We start from the raw sequence: 18,500 nt of genomic DNA on the forward strand, positions 1-18,500 counted from the left end.
GCAGCTGATCCAGGGAGGCTGCTCCCGGGCCCCGATGGTCAGAAGTCCCTGATCCGCCCCTGGGGACAGAGGCGGTTTCTGATCTGCAGTTTGCGGAGGGGCCCCCGGTCAGTGTAAGGGAGAGCAGGCACCGCACTTGCTGGCGACACAGGTCAGCTCTGGGTAACGTACACAGCCAGCAACGGCTGAAGGTGAGGGAGCAGAAAGTCCTTTTGTTTTTTGTTTTTGACGGAATCTAGCTGTTGCCCAGGCTAGAGTGCAAAGGCGAAATCTTGGCTCACTGTAACCTCCGCCTCCCAGGCGCAAGCAATGCTCCTACCTCAGCCTCCCCAGTAGCTGAGTACCAGGGATTATAGGCATGCACCACCACACTCAGCTCATTTTTATATTTTTAGTAGAGATGGGATTTTACCATGTTGGCCAGGCTGGTCTCAAACTCCTGACTTGGCCTCCCGACGTGCTGGGGTTACAGCAGTGAGCCCCGGCACCCAGTCGAAACCTCCCCTCCCCTCCCCTTCCCTCCCCTCCCCTCCCCTTTCTTCCTCTCTTTCCTTTCTCTCTCTTTCCCCTCTCTGTTTCCGTCTCTTTTTTTTCTCAGACCGAGTTTCGCTCTTGTTACCCAGGCTGGAGTGCAATGGCGCGATCTCGGCTCACCGCAACCTCCGCCTCCTGAGTTCAGGCAATTCTCCTGCCTCAGCCTCCTGAGTAGCTGGGATTACAGGCACACGCCACCATGCCCAGCTAATTTTTTGTATTTTTAGTAGAGACGGGGTTTCACCATGTTGACCAGGACGGTCTCGATCTCTTGACCTCGTGATCCACCCGCCTCGACCTCCCAAAGTGCTGGGATTACAGGCTTGAGCCACCGCGCCCGGCCCAATTTTTGTATTTTTAGTAGAGATGGGGTTTCATCACATTGGCCAGGCTGGTCTCGAACTCCGGGCCTCAAGTGATCCCACCCAAAGTGCTGGGATTACAGGTGCGAGCCACCGTGCCTGGCCTAATTTTTGTGTTTTGTAAAGACAGGGTTCCGCCATCCTGGCCAGGACAGTCTCGAACAGTCCTGGGCTCAAGAGATCTGCCCACCTTGGCCCTTCAAAGTGCTTGGATTACAGGCGTGAGCCCCGCGCCCGGCCCTATTCTTTTGGATGCTCATGTCGCCCCATCTTTGGCCAGCGAAGGCATTTCCAGCTCTGCCCCCGAGTCCTCCTGGTGTGCCTGCCGTAGTCTCTGACAGCCTGCTCACCCTCCGTTATTCAAAGATGTGCCAAGCCCTCCTAATACACTTCCTGCCACAGACCTGGAGTTAGAGTTGCTGGATTCAACATTGCACTGGACATACTAGTACTGAAAAATTATTTGTTTATCTGAGATTCAAATTTAAGAAGTAGTTCTGTGTTGTTTTTTGTTTTTTGTTTTTTTTTTGAGATGGAGTTTTGCTCTGTTGCCCAGGCTGGAGGGCAGTGGCGGGATTTCTGCTCACTGCAACCTCTGCCTTCCAAGTTCAAGCGATTCTCCTGCTTCAGCCTCCTGAGTAGCTGGGATTACGGGTGCCACACCCAGGTAATTTTTGTACTTTTAATAGAGACGGGATTTCACCATGTTAGTCAGGCTGGTCTTGAACTCCTGACCTCATGATCCACCTGCTCAGCCTCCCAAAGTGCTGGGATTACAGACGTGAGCCACCGCGCCCAGCCTGAGTCCTGTATTTTTATTTGCTAAAGTCTGCAACTCTATCTGGAATCAGCCATGTCTCCAGAGTCCTGGGTCCCAACAAAAGCGGAAAAGGAGATTCCGGGACCACTTCTGGGTGTCTGGGACTCTTCCTGCTGCTGTTTTGTAGAACACATTCTTAAATATAAGTACAAAACCAGGTGCTACCAGAGGAAACCGCAAGCATGGAAAAGAAAGCCCAAAGTCAACAAAAGCAACGGGGGAGCAGCAGAAACCAGACAGTGGTGAGGGGAGGATTAAAGAAACACACATCATGCCGGGTGCAGTGGCTCACACCTGTAATCCCAGGTGGGCAGATCAGGAGGTCAGGAGTTCAAGACCAGACTGGTCAACATGGTGAAACCCCATCTTAAAAAATACAAAAATTAGCTGCGCGTGGTGGCTCGTGCCTGTAATCCTAGCTACTGGGGAGGCTGAGGTAGGAGAACTGCTTGAACCGGGACCCAGGAGGTGGAGGTTGCAGTGAGCAGAGATTGTGCCACTGCACTCCAGCCTGGGTGACAGAGCAAGACCCCATCTCAAAAAAACAAAACAAAAGAAACACCTATCATGCCAGGCGCGGTGGCTCACGCCTGTAATGCTAGCACTTTGGGAGGCTGAGGTGGTGGATCACGAGGTTAGGAGTTCAAGACCAGCCTGGTCAACATGGTGAAACTCCGTCTCTACTAACACAGGGTGTGGTGGTGGGCACCTGTAATCCCAGCTACTCAGGAGGCTAAGGCAGGAGAATCGCTTGAACCTGAGAGGCGGACGTTGTCGTGAGCCGAGATCGCGCCACCGCACTCCAGTCGGGGTGACAGAGCAAGACTCCGTCTCAGAAAAAAAAAAAAAGAAAAAAGAAAAACATATCGTTAATATCTTCAGAGATTATACTGCATCCACTGAACAAAAACAGGACGCTATTTTTTTTAATTTCAAAAAAAGTCTCTTAGGAATTAAAAATGAAATAAAGCAATCACTACATCAATTGGAGAAAATGTTGAATGGAAAACACAACTTCTGTTAAACATTTCTTTTCTTTTCTTTTCTTTTTTTTTTTTTTTTTTTTGAGACGGAGTTTCGCTCTTGTTACCCAGGCTGGAGTGCAATGGCGCGATCTCGGCTCACCGCAGCCTCCGCCTCCTGGGTTCAGGCAATTCTCCTGCCTCAGCCTCCTGAGTAGCTGGGATTACAGGCACGCGCCACCACGCCCAGCTAATGTTTTGTATTTTTAGTAGAGACGGGGTTTCACCATGTTGACCAGGATGGTCTCGATCTCTTGACCTCGTGATCCACCCGCCTCGGCCTCCCAAAGTGCTGGGATTACAGGCATGAGCCACCGCGCCCAGCCTTCTTTTCTTTTTTTGAGATGCAGTCTGGCTCTGTCACCAGGCTGGAGTGCAGTGGCAAGAGCTCAGCTCACTGCAACCTCCGCCTGCTGGGTTCAAGCGATTCTCCTGCCTCAGCCTCCTGAGTAGCTGGGATTACAGGCACGCGCCACCACGCCCAGCTAGTTTTTTGTATTTTTAGTAGAGACGGGGTTTCACTATGTTGACCAAGATGGTCTCGATCTCTCGACCTCGTGGTCCACCCGCCTCGGCCTCCCAAAGTGCTGGGATTACAGGCTTGAGCCACCGAGCCCGGCCTATTTTTGTATTTTGTACATTTTTTTGAGACAGAGTCTCGCTGTGTCGCCCAGGCTGGAGTGCAGTGGCGAGATCTTGGCTCACTGCAACCTCCACCTCCCAGATTCAAGTGATTCTCCTGCCTCAGCCTCCTGAGTAGCTGGGATTACAGGTGTGCACCACGATGCCCAGCTAGTTTTTGTGTTATTAGTAGAGACAAGGTTTCGCCATATTGGCCAGGCTGGTCTCCAACTCCTGACCTCAGGTGATCCACCCACCTCAGCCTCCCAAAGTGCTGGGATTACAGGTGTGTGCCACCACGTCATGCCCCAATTTTTGTATTTTTAGTAGAGACGGGGTTTCACTGTGTTAGCCAGGATAGTCTCGATCTCTTGACCTCGTAATCCACCTGCCTCGGCCTCCCAAAGTGCTGGGATTACAGGCGTGAGCCACCGCGCCCGGCCCGTGTTAAAACATTTCTATGAACACTTCTGTTAAATGTTGACAGGAGACAAAATAAATCATGTCACAGAAGCTTCAGAAAAAGCAAAGAGAGGGGAGGAAATCACAACAAAATAACCCAAGGAAAAATGTCCCAAACCGAAGTGCTGACTCTCCAGATCGGCCAGGGCTCCTGTTGGATGGGGCACCTCACCATGAACTTCTCAAAGTCACAGAAAGAGAAGCCTCCAGGCCGGGTGCAGTGTCTCATGCCTAAAATCCCAGCACTTTGGGAGGCCCAGGCAAATGGTGCACCTGAGCTTAGGAGTTCAAGACCAGCCTGACCAAGATGGTGAAACTCCGTCTGTACTAAAAATACAAAAACTAGCCAGGTGTGGTGGTGTACACCTATAATACCAGCTACTCAGGAGGCTGAGGCAGGAGAATGGCTTGAAGCCAACCCGGGGGTGGAGGCTACAGTGAGCCGAGATTGCGTCACTGCACCCAAGCCTGGGTGATATAGAGCAAGACTGCATATCAAAAAAAAGAAAAAAGAAAAAAGCCTGAATAGATTAAAAAAAAAAAAAAAGTAGTTGACGAAGACTCAAGACTCAAACTAGTTTATCTCAACAGCAACCCTGGGAACTAGAAGGCAATGAAGCACTGCTTGCAAAATTCTGTAGGTGAGGGCTCCCCTCCCGGGATTCTGTGGGCGAGGGGTCCCCTCCCGGGATTCTGTGGGCGAGGGCTCCCCTCCCGGGATTCTGTGGGCGAGGGGTCCCCTCCCGGGATTCTGTGGGCGAGGGGTCCCCTCCCGGGATTCTGTGGGTGAGGGCTCCCCTCCCGGGATTCTGTGGGTGAGGGGTCCCCTCCCGGGATTCTGTGGGTGACGGTTCCCCTCCCGGGATTCTGTGGGTGAGGGGTCCCCTCCCGGGATTCTGTGGGTGACGGTTCCCCTCCCGGGATTCTGTGGGCGAGGGCTCCCCTCCCGGGATTCTGTGGGTGAGGGCTCCCCTCCCGGGATTCTGTGGGTGACGGTTCCCCTCCCGGGATTCTGTGGGCGAGGGGTCCCCTCCCGGGATTCTGTGGGTGACGGTTCCCCTCCCGGGATTCTGTGGGCGAGGGCTCCCCTCCCGGGATTCTGTGGGTGAGGGCTCCCCTCCCGGGATTCTGTGGGTGACGGTTCCCCTCCCGGGATTCTGTGGGTGAGGGGTCCCCTCCCGGGATTCTGTGGGTGAGGGGTCCCCTCCCGGGATTCTGTGGGTGAGGGCTCCCCTCCCGGGATTCTGTGGGTGAGGGCTCCCCTCCCGGGATTCTGTGGGCGAGGGCTCCCCTCCCGGGATTCTGTGGGCGAGGGGTCCCCTCCCGGGATTCTGTGGGTGACGGTTCCCCTCCCGGGATTCTGTGGGCGAGGGGTCCCCTCCCGGGATTCTGTGGGTGACGGTTCCCCTCCCGGGATTCTGTGGGTGACGGTTCCCCTCCCGGGATTCTGTGGGCGAGGGCTCCCCTCCCGGGATTCTGTGGGTGAGGGCTCCCCTCCCGGGATTCTGTGGGTGACGGTTCCCCTCCCGGGATTCTGTGGGCGAGGGGTCCCCTCCCGGGATTCTGTGGGTGACGGTTCCCCTCCCGGGATTCTGTGGGTGAGGGGTCCCCTCCCGGGATTCTGTGGGTGAGGGGTCCCCTCCCGGGATTCTGTGGGTGAGGGCTCCCCTCCCGGGATTCTGTGGGTGAGGGCTCCCCTCCCGGGATTCTGTGGGTGAGGGGTCCCCTCCCGGGATTCTGTGGGTGACGGTTCCCCTCCCGGGATTCTGTGGGCGAGGGGTCCCCTCCCGGGATTCTGTGGGTGACGGTTCCCCTCCCGGGATTCTGTGGGTGACGGTTCCCCTCCCGGGATTCTGTGGGCGAGGGCTCCCCTCCCGGGATTCTGTGGGCGAGGGCTCCCCTCCCGGGATTCTGTGGGTGACGGTTCCCCTCCCGGGATTCTGTGGGCGAGGGGTCCCCTCCCGGGATTCTGTGGGTGACGGTTCCCCTCCCGGGATTCTGTGGGTGAGGGGTCCCCTCCCGGGATTCTGTGGGTGAGGGGTCCCCTCCCGGGATTCTGTGGGTGACGGTTCCCCTCCCGGGATTCTGTGGGCGAGGCTTCTCGGCTTCTCATCCTGGAATTTCCTAGGTGATGATTCCCACTCCGGGATTCTATCCACAAACTATCAATTGAGTAACGGGATACAATGAAGACATTTTCAGATATCTAAGGGTCCAAATTTTCCCCTCGTGCTTTTTCCTCAGGAAGCTATGGAACATGTGCTCTTCCAAAGGGAAGGAAAATGTGAGACACGGGATGTGGGAAGCAGGAGAGAGGCTGAGAGAATTCCCTAGAAGCATAAAGTGAGATTCCAGGGAGGCGTCTGAGCTGCGGCAGCAGGCGCCCGCCCAGCTGGAAGTCGGAAGTCCTGGGGAGACGTCACGAGATTAAACCAGAGCCTCTGTGTCTGGGAGCTGCCCCGGGAACCTGGTATTGGAACTGTGATGAGAGTAAAGAAATCTAAGCAACTGAAGAAAACAGCAGTTACTGACTACAGGGAAGGAAACACTTGCATAGGGAAGGAAGTCATCCTAGCATGCACAGCACACGGTTCGCTTCTCCACAGCGTCACCTCGCTGTCACGTGAATGCCAACCGGTCACAGATCCCAGCGTCCCAACGGGCCAGGCTGTGCCGGGAGCAGCCAGGAGGCGGGTGTCAGGCAGGGACCGGAGACGAGGAGACAAAACGTGGCGACACGGGTCTGAAATCCAGCTGCAGCGTTTTTCAAACTGCATGAAATTACGGCCCAGTAGCGGGTGTGAATTCAGTTTAGGGAATCAGGAGAAACATTTTCTCGCTTATTTTTGAGAGTCTCACTCCGTCGCCCAGGCTGGCGTGCAGCGGCACGACCTCGAGCTCGGCTCACCGCAGGTTCAAGTGACCCTGCCCCCTCAGCCTCCAGAGTAGCTGGGACCGCAGATGAGCACAGCCACACCTGGCTAATCAAGAAAAAGGAAAGATTTGCTGCTGCTGTTGAGACCGGGTCTTGCTCCATTGCCTACACTGGTTTCGACCTCTTAGGCCCAAGTGATGCACCTGCTTCAGCCTCCCAACGTGCTGGGATCAGAGGCACGAAGGAGCAGCAGGACTACCACAGACACCGAGTTTACTGGACTTATGAGAGATTATTCTGTACGACTTTGAGCCGTGTGTGTTCATCAGATAGCCATGTAAAAAGGTATTTGTTTTGATCAGAAAAGTCTGAAAGTAGGCTGGGTGTGGTAGCTCACACCTATAATCCCAATGTTGGGAGGCCAAGGCAGGAGGATCATGAGGTCAGGAGTTTGAGACCTGCCTGGGCAGCTTAGTGAGACCCCATCTCTGCTGGAAAAAAACATGAGCTGGGCATGCTGGTGTGTGCCCATATCCCCAGCTGTGGGAAGCTGTGAGCACAGGCCAAATCCTGGGGCCAAGAGAGCCCAGGTGCCGCTTGTGGAAGGCTCAAGTCCTGATGATTCAGGTCCAGCCCGTGGACGGCACGAGGTGGCACAGGGCTGGTAGCGGCACGAGGCACACCAGGCCGGAATTTTCCAACTGCAAGCTTCCTTTGCCCCGCCTCCCTGCCTGGCCTATTTAAGCTGTGAGCTCAGCAACAATAAACAAGACTTGATCAGACTCCTGTCTTGTCTCCATTTCTCGCGTCTCCTGCCCATCCATCCCCACTCCCTCCCTTCGGGCCCTTGTTGTCGTCCTGCAGGTCGGGACAGTTTGGCGCCCGAACAGGGACTCGAAGTACGAGGGACACAGTGAGGGACGTCGTCGAAGCCGGCCGGATTGAAGGAAGAAATCCAGAGGAGGAGTCACCGCGGGAACCTGCTGCGGCCTTGCTCTCTGGTAAGAGGACGACGATATTATGGGTCAGGAAATTAGTAAGCATGAGTTGTTTGTAGAAGAATTAAGCATAGCATTAAAGGCGCGAGGAGTAAAGGTGAAAGTAAACCGGTTAATTAAATATTTTGATTATATTAAGGATGTTTGTCCCTGGTTCCCTCAAGAAGGAACCATAGATCAAAGATGTTGGAAAAGAGTAGGGGACGCCCTAAAAAATTATTATGATGCTTTTGGGCTTCAAGAGGTCCCTGTAATTGCCTTTTCATACTGGAATCTGATAAATGAGGTCATTACCCGAAAACATGATGATCCAGTCATTGCTGATCTCATAACCCAGGGGGAAACTTGCCTGAGAGACTCATGTAAAAATTTGTCCGATAAAAGTCCCCCCTTTAAAGAAAATTCGTTAGTTTTGGAGAAACCAGAACCCAAAGAGGGCAAGGAGAAAAAGTCAGGGGAAGCTGACTTAATGTCATTCAATAGCAACTCTGGTAAAGAGGAACAGAAACCCGCGGAGAGCGGTGGGTCTGTGTGCTCCTTAGAGGAATTTGCTGAACGTGTAGCCGCAGGCCTTAAACAAAAATTAGCTAACCCAAAATATCAAAAGAGGAAGTGGTCTTGTCTTGTTTCAAAAGTCTACAAGCTGCCCTTACTGCTAGTGGATTAGTCATAGCCCCAGAGAAGGTGCAACTTACTGATCCCTACACTTACCTAGGATTTCAGTTAAGTGGAACTCGCCTATCGACTCAAAAGGTACAACTCAGGCTAGACTGTTTAAAAACCCTCAATGATTTTCAAAAATTATTAGGAGACATAAACTGGCTGTTACCTTATCTAAAATTATGAAAGCTGATCTCAAGCTCCTATACGATACATTGGTAGGGGATCCCAGTCTACTTCTTTAAGGCAACTCACCCCTGAAGCAAAGTCAGCTATCAGTTTAGTTAATCAAGCTATCAATAACCAAACCATCACCTTTTCGATATTGACAAACCACTCCAATTTATTATATGTCATACCTCATTATCTCCCACAGCTGTGTTCTGGCAAACTGCTCCACTTATGTGGATCCATCTTCTTAATATGCCCACTAAAGTCATTGAACCTTACTACCTTATGGTAGCCAGTCTAATTACCAAAGGAAGAACCCTAGGAAAGGAATATTTCGGACAGGAACCTAACAACATTGTCCAACCTTATACCAAACAGCAGATCCATTGGCTCATGCAAAATACTGAAGCATGACCCATTGCACTTGCCTCTTATACTGGCAACCTCGATAATCATTATCCTCCCAATAAGCTTCTAGATTTTGCTAACAGACATGATTTCGTTTTTCCTAAAAATACCAGACTTCATCCCCTTCCAAATGGAATTACCATTTTCACTGACGGGTCATCCACAGGGCTTGCAGCCTTTGTTACCCCAAACCAAACTATCAGCTTTCAATCCCAATCTTCGTCTGCCCAATTAGCAGAGCTACATGCAGTTATAGCTGCATTTTCCATGTTTCCCAATGATCCTCTCAATATCTATACAGACAGCGCATACATTGCTACCTCTGTCCCAAAGTCAGAAACAGCCCCATTCATAAAACACACCTCAACTGCTGCAAAACTATTTTCTCAACTACAAAAGCTATTAATTTCCAGAACACAACCTTTCTACATTGGACATTTACGTGCTCATTCAGGCTTACCTGGTCCATTGGCCTCTGGAAATGCCAAGGCAGACCTAGTCACCTGTGTTTTGTTAGTTCAACTTCCTAACACCCCTCTAGCTCAAGCACAACATTCGCACAACTTGCATCATCTTAATGCTCAATCCTTAAGACTACTCCATCACATAACTAGAGAACGAGCCCGACAAATAGTAAAGTCCTGCACACAATGTGCACCTCACTTACCGGTCCCACATCTTGGAGTTAACCCTCGAGGCCTCCTACCTAACGCCCTTTGGCAAATGGATGTCACCCACATCCCAGAATTTGGAAATCTTAAATACGTTCATGTCTGCATTGATACTTGTAGTGGATATATCTTTGCCACTTTACAAACCGGAGAAGCCACAAAACATGTTATTGCTCATCTTTTAACTGCCTTTGCATCCCTGGGGTGTCCACGTAAAATCAAAACTGACAACGGGCCTGGTTATGTCAGTACAGCCTTCACTCAATTCTGTACTCAGCTAAACATTCAACATGTTACAGGCATCCCGTACAACCCCCAGGGACAAGGCATAGTAGAAAGAGCTCATCTCACCATAAAAACCACTCTAAATAAAATAAAAAAGGGGGAATGGTACCCCCATAAGGGATCACCAAAAAACCTTTTATCACACTCTTTATTTTAAATTTTTTAACACTGGATCAAGAAGGACACTCCGCTGCTGATCGACACTGGCATTTTGAATCCAAAAGCCATTATGCATCGGTAATGTGGAAAGATCCCATGACAGGCGCATGGCATGGCCCGGACCCGGTCCTGATTTGGGGTCGAGGATCGGTGTGCATTTATGCCAAGGAAGCCGATTCGGCCAGGTGGCTTCCCGAGAGACTTGTAAAGCAAGTAAGTATCAAAAAATCCGAAAAACCAACTCCACCCAGGGACGACATCGAGCCCTGAGGATCTTCTATCTTTTCCCTTTTTGGGAGTCAACAACATGGTATTATTTATTCTGATTGCTTTCCCTCCTTGTCTTATTGTCTAATCGGTCCTGTTATACTCAGCAAACTCAGGAGTTTCTCAGGATCACAAATTGAGGCCATGAAGATGCAGCCCATTCAGGTCCATTACCACAGGCTGGAGATGGCAGACCTAGAGATGGAGCTTGATACCTTTCCTCTCAGGTCACCCGGCGAGCTGAACCGGTTAGCCAATGACAGGCAACTGAGGAGCATGAGTAAGGACACTCCGCCTAAGATAGGGAGGAAAACGTTTTTCCCTCCCCATGATGGATAAGGAGTCAATGTTCTCTCATGTGGGGTCCTCTGACCTAAGACAGGCACGGTTCCCGCGGGCATAACTACCACTCAGCCTAATTCTAAATAAAATAAAAAAGGGGGACCTGTGGGAAGCTGTGAGCACAGGCCAAATCCTGGGGCCAAGAGAGCCCAGGTGCCGCTTGTGGAAGGCTCAAGTCCTGATGATTCAGGTCCAGCCCGTGGATGGCACGAGGCCGCACGGGGCTGGTAGCGGCACGAGGCACACCAGGCCGAAATTTTCCAACTGCAAGCTTCCTTTGCCCCGCCTCCCTGCCTGGCCTATTTAAGCTGTGAGCTCAGCAACAATAAACGAGACTTGATCAGACTCCTGTCTTGTCTCCATTTCTCGCGTCTCCTGCCCATCCATCCCCACTCCCTCCCTTCGGGCCCCTGTTGTCGTCCTGCAGGTCGGGACACCCAGCTACCTGGGAGGCTGCAGTGGGAGGGTAGCTGGAACCCAGGAGTTAACAGCTGCAGTGAGCTAGAAGGCACCACTGCACTGCAGCCTGGGAGAGAGAGGGAGGCCCTGCCTCTAAAAAATGAAAATAGAGTGTCTGGCCGGACACAGTGGCTCACACCTGTATTCCAGACACTTTGCGAGGCCAAGGCGAGCAGATCACCTGAGGTCAGGAATTTGAGACCAGCCTAGCCAACATGGTGAAACCCTCTCTCTAGTAAAAATACAAAAATTAGCTGGGCACGGTGGTGCAAGCCTGTAGTCCCAGCTACCAGGGAGACTGAGGCAGGAAAACTGCTTGAACCTGGGATGCAGAGGCTGCAGTGAGCCGAGATCGTGCCACTGCACGCCAGCCTGGGCGACAGAGCAAGATACTGCCTCAAAAAAAAAAAAAAAAAAAAAAAAAAAAAAAAAAGGTCTGAAAGCCACCAGCTTTAAAACATGGTACTACCAGAACAATCCTAAGCGCAAAAATTGCCTCTGGGAAAAGGGATGGGGGAAGAGACTTGTTTTTCTTTTTTTATTTTAAGACAGAGTCTCACTCTGTCCCCCAGGCTGGAGTGCAGCAGCGCAATCTTGACTCACTGCGATCTCCGCCTCCTGGGTTCAAGCAATTCTCGTGCCTCAGCCTCCTGAGTAGCTGGGATTACAGGCACTCACCACCACGCCCAGCTAATTTTCTTTTTCGTATTTTTAGTAGAGACGGGGTTACACCATGTTTGTCAAGCTGGTCTCAAACTCCTGACCTCATGATCCGCCCGCCTCGGCTTCCCAAAGTGCTGGGATTACAGGTGTGAGCCACCACACCTGGCCAAACGGTAACTTTTATAAAAATTTATTTTTACAATTAAGCTTAGGAATCACACCGACTCAGGGCTGACTGGTGGCTTCTTGGCAAGTTAAGCTCTGTACTTGGGGTCCTTGCCTATGAATCGGCTAATTATAATTGGTGCAATGAAATAACTCTAAAGAACTTATCACAGCCTAGTGCAAGGACTCATGCCTGTAATCTCAGCACTTTGGGAGACCAAGGTGGGCAGATCATCAGAGATCAGTTCAAGACCAGCCCAGGAAACACGGTGAAACCCTGTCTCTACTAAAAATACAAAAATGACCAGGGTGTGGTGGCGGGTGCCTGTAATCCCAGCTACTTGAGAAGCTGAGGCAGGAAAATCACTTGAACCTTAGAGGTGGAGGTTGCAGTGAGCCAAGTCAAGCCACTGTACTCCAGCCTGGGCAACAGAGTGAGATTCTGTCTCAAAAATAAAAGAACTTGGCCGGGCACAGTGGCTCATGCCTATAATCCTAGCACTTTGGGAAGCTGAGGGGGGCAGATCACCTGAGGTCGAGAATTCGAGACTAGCCTGACCAACCTAGAGAATCCCCATCTCTTACTAAAAACAAAAACAAAAACCAAAAAAATTAGCTGGGCGTGGCAGCACACGCCTGTAATCCCAGCAGTTTGGGTGGCCAAGGTGGACAGATGAATTGAGATCAGGAGTTGGAGAGTGGCCTGGCCGCCATGGTAAAACGCCATCTCTACGAAAAATGCAAAAACTAGCTGGGCACAGTGGCGCACACCTGTAGTCCAAGCTACTTGGGAGGCTGAGGCAGGAGAATCGCTTGAGCCAGGAAGTGGATGTTGCAGTGAGGCGAGATTGTGCCGCTGCACTCCAGCCCGAGTACAGAGTGAGACTATTTCTGAAAACATGGCATTCGGAAACAGGATCCAGACTCCTCCAGCTGTATCAACAGGAATGTTCTTTCCCACCTCCCAGTGCCCCTCCCGGAAGCTCAGGGGCCTCAGCCCAGCCCAGGGAGCCAGCTTTCCTCCCAGACTCCGCTCCACGCCCAGGGCCTCAGCAGCCTGCATGCTTCTCAGACAGGGCGTGCAGGGAGCACTCGGCTCTGCTCCCTGGAGGTTCTGGGCCTTGCCTGGCACACGTGTGCTGTATCCCCACCCCCACACACATCTGAAGCAGGCAGGGCCCTGGAGGCACACTGGGAGTGGGAGCTGAGGGCCTCATCCACGGTCCATGAGAGCTCTGAACCCGCAGCACTGCAGCTGGGCAGGCCCCAGGCTCAGCCCCAGTGGAATCCACAGAAGACACCGGCCTGCTAGAGGCTGAGCTTACCAAGATGCCCTGTTATCAAGGCCACCACCAAATCTTTCCCCTGTGCTTGAGGCTGGGTGCACCATCTCCACTGCCCAAGACCACCCCCAGCAGAGCCAAACCCTGGCTGGAACCCAAGCTCTGAGCCTCAGGACCTGCCGTGGTGAGGGGCAGGTTGCTGGCAGCTCACATGACACCACAACATCCCACCCGCCTCTGCCCTCTTGCCCAGATGATGCCCAGGGCCAGAACAGGGGAGGCAACAGGGAGAGGTGGTGTATGTCTCACAGACCAGGGACAGGGCAGAGGCCCCATAGAGAAGAGGGGAGGGATGGCCTCTTGTGGCCTTCAAGCAGCCACAGAGATAAAAATAAAACCCCCAAATTGCTTCCCAAGGTTGTGGTTGGGCAACAAAGGCTTCCAAGCCAAAGCGGAGTCCAAGCTTGCAGGAGCTGGGGCGGGCGGCTCAGGCCCTGCCTCGGTGGACAGTCACATCTGGAGCAGGGTACCCACCGCTGCTGACGTTGGGCTGATGGGTTTGTGGTGGGTATGTCCTCGCCACACAGGGCATGTGGCAGCATCCCTGGGCTCCACCCACCTGTGCCAGCCGCACCTCCCACTGTGACGACCGCAGCTGTCTCCAGATGTGGCTGAAAGCCATGGGTGACCTGGCTCCCAAAGCACCCCCAGACAGCCGCCACGCAGGGGAGGAGGAGACCGGGGCAGGGGGTGTCCCAGGGCTTGTGCCCCCCGCTGGTTGCCCAGCCAAGCTCTGCAGGCTCGGACTCTAGACGGCTCAGCTCAGCTTCCTGTGTCTCCTCCTTCACCCAGGAATGGGGCAGGTGAGCTCCGGGGCAGCTCCTGAGGCAGGGCTGGAAGGAAATGCCGGGAGCAGCTGCTCTGCTGAGGGTGCCAGTGGTGGGCAAGGGCACCGGGAGACTGGGGCAGGGCCAGGGTTGCCACTGAGTGGGCTCTGCTTCACTTGAGGGAGTTTCAGCCTTTGAGGCTCTGGCCCTGGAACCCCTGCCCGCTCACACCTGGGGAAACAGACCCGGATGCCTGTGACCACAGCTGGGGCTTTGCAAGCTGCTTCCTGCCACCTGTCCTGGTCCCCAGCCCTGGACCCAGGAGCCTGGCTGCTGCCCCCGTGTGACGGCCTGGGGAAGTGCATCTGCACCAGCCCGGGGCTCCGGGCTCCTCCAGGGGCAGCCACACAGCCTCTCCGTGGGGCCGTGGGGCCGTGGGGCCGTGGGGACAGGGACCAACAGACAGGCCCTGCTGACCTCACCAGCTGGCACATGCAGGGCCCAACTCCTCAGACAATATGTGACCCACAAGTCTGTCCTGTTCTAGATAAACTGCTGGGAACAGTGCTCGAGCTCTCCACAAGGTCTGATGGGCAAGAAGGGACTCAAGCTTGAGCCACAGACATGTTTCTGTGACAAAAAACAGGAGGCCACCACATCCCTGGTGAGAGGCAGCCCAGCCTTCACAACAGGTGGGATGGGAGAGGCTCCTCTCCTGTCCCTGAGCTGTAGGTGGTGGAAGCCCTTTCCCAGTGCCCTGCCCACCACGTCCTGCTACCCCTGCTCTTAGGAATGCTGTGTTCCAGCCGGCGCAGTGGCTCACGCCTGCAATCGCAGCACTTTGGGAGGTCGAGGCAGGTGATCACTGAGGCCAGGGGTTCGAGACCAGCCTGGCCAACATGGTGAAACCCATCTCCACTAAAAATACAAAAATTAGCCAGGTGTGGTGGTGGGCGCCTGCAATCTCCGCTACTCGGGAGGCTAAGGCAAGAGAATCACTTGAATCCAGGAGGCGGAGGTTGCAGTGAGCCAAGGTCACACCACTGCATTCCAGCCTGCCCGACAGAGACTGCCTCAAAAAAAAAAAAAAAAAAAAAAAAAAAAGGCCAGGTGAGGTGGCTCAAGCCTGTAATCCCAGAACTTTGGGAGGCCGAGGCAGGCTGATCACGATGTCAAGAGATCGAGACCATCCTGTCCAACACGGTGAAACCCTGTCCCTACTAAAAATACAAAAAAAAAAAAAAAAAAAATTAGCCGGACATGGTGGTGTGTGCCTGTAGTCCCAGCTACTTCGGAAGCTGAGGCAGAATTGCTTGAAAGTGAAAAACGGAAGTTGCAGTGAGCTGGGATCGTGCCACTGCACTCCAGCCTGGCGACAGAGCGAGACTCCATCTCAAAAAAAAAAAAAAAAAAAGGAATAATGTATTATTCCTTTTTTTTTTTTTTTTTTTTTTTGAGACGGAGTTTCGCTCTTGTTACCCAGGCTGGAGTGCAGTGGCATGATCTCGGCTCACCGCAACCTCCGCCTCCTGGGTTCAGGCAATTCTCCTGCCTCAGCCTCCTGAGTAGCTGGGATTACAGGCACGCGCCACCATGTCCGGCTAATTTTTTGTATTTTTAGTAGAGACAGGGTTTCACCGTGTTGACCAGGATGGTCTCGATCTCTTGACCTCGTGATCCACCCCCCTCGGCCTCCCAAAGGGCTGGGATTACAGGCGTGAGCCACCGCGCCCGGCCCCATAACGTATTATTCTTTTTCATCAAAAGGAACCTGGAAACACCAGGGGCCTCAAGCTGAGCCTCAGGGACTCTCCAGCCCTGTAGACGACACTGTCTCCTCAGCGCCCCCAACCCCGAACCCCATCTGGGCGCCCCCAACCCCGAACCCCATCTGGGCCATCTCTTCTTGCTTAGCTCCCTCCTCCACTCAGGGCCCCAGGAGGTGGCACACATGACTAGGAAGGCTGGCAGCCGGGCCAACAGCCTGGCCCTGACGGCTGGACGGCTCAAGAGGACCACTGGAGGCCACATCCACGGAGTGTGGCGGGTACCATCCACCATGGCCAGCAGCACCAGGGCCTTCCCTGACTTCCCACTGAAGCCCCTCCCGGCCCTCCACTCATGAAACACACCTGAGTGGCCCCCGTGCATTCTGGGCTCTCCCTCGACCCCAGTCTTGTCCTCTTGCATTTCCGCCATCTGGGTCTTCACTCGGTCGACCTCCCCCAGGGAATGCGGCACTCGGTGGGGGGCGGGGGGCTCCGTTCACAGTGACTCCACAGCACCCATTCACTCCCGCAGGCCCAGCACCCTCGGGAGGGCGGCTGAGGGCCAGCTAGAAAGAGGGACGGCCAACCTGCCACCCTGGTGCCTGGGGCTTCTACAACCCAGGGACTGGCACCAGCCTCCATCCTGAGTCGCCGCGCCAGGCAAAAGTGGCTCTAGACCCGCGGGGACGGCTGAGTGGTCCGAGCATTTATTACTGCGGATGAGAGCAGAGGCGCGGGGGGTGGGGGGCGGTGCCAGACTCATCTGCCCCGCTGGTAGATCTTGGGCGTCTGCCAGCCTTCAGGGGCTTCCTTCAGCCCCGCCTTCAGCCAGATGCGCCTCAGGTCTCTCTCGAACTTGAGCTGCCGGGGACAGAGGGAGGGACCACCGGGTCATTCGCGGCCACGCCGCGCGTTCTCGGCGCCGCGACCCGCCCCCAGGGCCGAGGAGGGGCCGCCCACCTGCTTCCGTTTCAGGCGTCCTTCCCGGATCCTCCGCCGCAGGAACCGCGTCCTCTTCACCAGCTTCCGGTACTTATGGTGGTTCATCTTCCGCCGGCGGATCTTCAGCACGTTTTTGCAATGCATCGGGGGCGCTTCCCCGACCCCCTCGTCCCCCCGCTCGGCCCCTTCCCCTGCGTGGCAGGGCGGACACTCGTGGGGCCGGGGTGCGGCCTCCAGTCCGGGCAGGAGGCAGCGGGCCGTAAGCCAGCTCTCCAGGGGGCTGATGGACATCTTCCTGGGGACCAGCACCTCCTCCAGCGCCAGCGGTGCCCCCCTGCGAGGGAGCGAGGCCGCCCCGCCCGGGCCGGCGGGCTGCGTGCCGTAGAGGCGCCCGCAGGCCCGGCCGCCCAGCACCCCGGAGCCGGGCGCGAGCCGGCGGCAGCCTGCGGGAAAGCAGACGGCGCGGTCACCGCCGCGGGCCGGGGAGCCGCACGTTCGTCCCCGCGAGCATCCCCTGCACCCCGTCCCCGGCCTGCACCCCGGGGTTCCCTCCGTGAGCCTCGGAAGTTCAGAGGGAAAGGAGCTCGCGCGCGGCCGCCCGGGCGTGTCCCTCCCCGCCGCCCCGCGGCGCCTCCTACCTGCCCACGGAACGGCCCTCAACAGCGGGGAAGCCAGGCGCCCCAGCAGCATGGTCCGCGCGGCGGAGCCGGAACGCGGGTCCCTGCTGAGCCCGGGCGGCGGCGCCTCCGAGCGGTCCCGGGCGGGCCGCGGCCGGGGCGGCGGGCCGGGTTCTCCCTCCGCCGCCGGAACCCGCAGGGAGGGCTCTGCGCACACGCAGCTCGGACGCGCCGAAGCTCCCCCGCGGAGCGCGGCGTCCCCGCTGACCCTTCCCTCCGCGCGGCCGCCCTCGGGCACTTCCGGTCCGTCCCCGAGCCGGCTCGGATCGGCGGCGGCCGCCCGGCGGTTCCTACGCGCAGCGCACCCTGGCGTCCCCGCGGCCCCGGATTCTGCGTCGTCGCAGGCCCCGCCCGGCCCGAAAGGCGACGGTTTCCGCTTGAGGGAGTCACGGGCCGACCCCTCGCACGGCTCCTCAGCTCCGCCCGGTCCCTTACGGAGGCAAAAAAGAAACTACATTTCCCATAATCCCAGGCGGTGCGGGCCCTAGATGCGCCTTTGGGTTCAGAATCGTTTCCGGACCAGCCAGAGCCGACGGAAGTGCAGGCTCAAGGCGACGGCGGCGACATTATCCGGAAGACGGAAGTGGTTGCAGCTACTCCCCGCTTGGGCTGGAGGCGAAGGACCCCGGACAAGCGCTGAATCTGTGGTACCGGCTCTCCCCGACTCCACGTTCCTGGGGCTGGGGAGCTGCCTGGCGCGAGGTGACGGCGGCGGATGGGTGATGGCGACTCGGTTGTCTGCCCCGCTGGGTGTGCTGACCACCGGCCTAATTTTTGCAATTTTAGTAGAGACGGGATTTCACCATGTTAACAGGCTGGGCTCGAACTCCTGACCTCAAGTGTCCTCCCGCCTCAGCCTCCCAAAATGCTAGGATTACAGGTGTGAGCCCCTGCGCCCGACCCCGTAGTGTGATTTTGAAAAGAAAAATCAGATTTGGCCAGAAGCGGAGGCTCACGCCTGTCATCCCAGCACTTTAAGAGGCCAAGGCGGGCAGATCACCTGCGGTCGGGAGCTCGAAACCAGCCTGACCAACCTGGAGAAACCCCGTCTCTACTAA

The 18,500-nt window shown here is 55.3% G+C and overlaps 1 protein-coding gene and 1 long non-coding RNA gene across 2 annotated transcripts; one reads left to right on the plus strand and one right to left on the minus strand.

Annotated features, from left to right (window-relative positions):
• Nucleotides 1-2,924: 2,924 nt before the first annotated feature.
• Nucleotides 2,925-11,366, plus strand: LOC141580197 (uncharacterized). The gene is made up of 2 exons (XR_012512287.1): nt 2,925-4,462; nt 6,066-11,366. It is a non-coding gene; the product is annotated as an uncharacterized LOC141580197 (long non-coding RNA).
• Nucleotides 11,367-16,508: 5,142 nt separating this feature from the next.
• On the minus strand, nt 16,509-17,868 carry AURKAIP1 (aurora kinase A interacting protein 1). The gene is made up of 3 exons (XM_039473537.2): nt 17,404-17,868; nt 16,784-17,208; nt 16,509-16,684 (listed from the first exon to the last, which is right to left on the minus strand). Exons 1-3 carry the CDS (start codon nt 17,453-17,455, stop codon nt 16,583-16,585), a joined length of 579 nt encoding a protein of 192 aa, XP_039329471.1. The 5' UTR covers nt 17,456-17,868; the 3' UTR covers nt 16,509-16,582.
• Between the last annotated feature and the right edge of the window lie 632 nt (nt 17,869-18,500).

Source organism: Saimiri boliviensis, chromosome 11 (genome assembly GCF_048565385.1).
Source record: "Saimiri boliviensis isolate mSaiBol1 chromosome 11, mSaiBol1.pri, whole genome shotgun sequence".
In the NCBI taxonomy this organism is placed as follows: Eukaryota; Metazoa; Chordata; class Mammalia; order Primates; family Cebidae; genus Saimiri; species Saimiri boliviensis.

Coding starts and splice junctions, on each gene's coding strand:
- AURKAIP1 (XM_039473537.2), bottom strand. CDS start 17,455: ATGCTGCTGGGGCGCCTGGCTTCCCCGCTGTTGAGGGCCGTTCCGTGG. Junction 17,209..17,403: donor GAGGGCCGTTCCGTGGGCAG/GTAGGAGGCGCC, acceptor GCTTTCCCGCAG/GCTGCCGCCGGCTCGCGCCC. Junction 16,685..16,783: donor GACGCCTGAAACGGAAGCAG/GTGGGCGGCCCC, acceptor TGTCCCCGGCAG/CTCAAGTTCGAGAGAGACCT.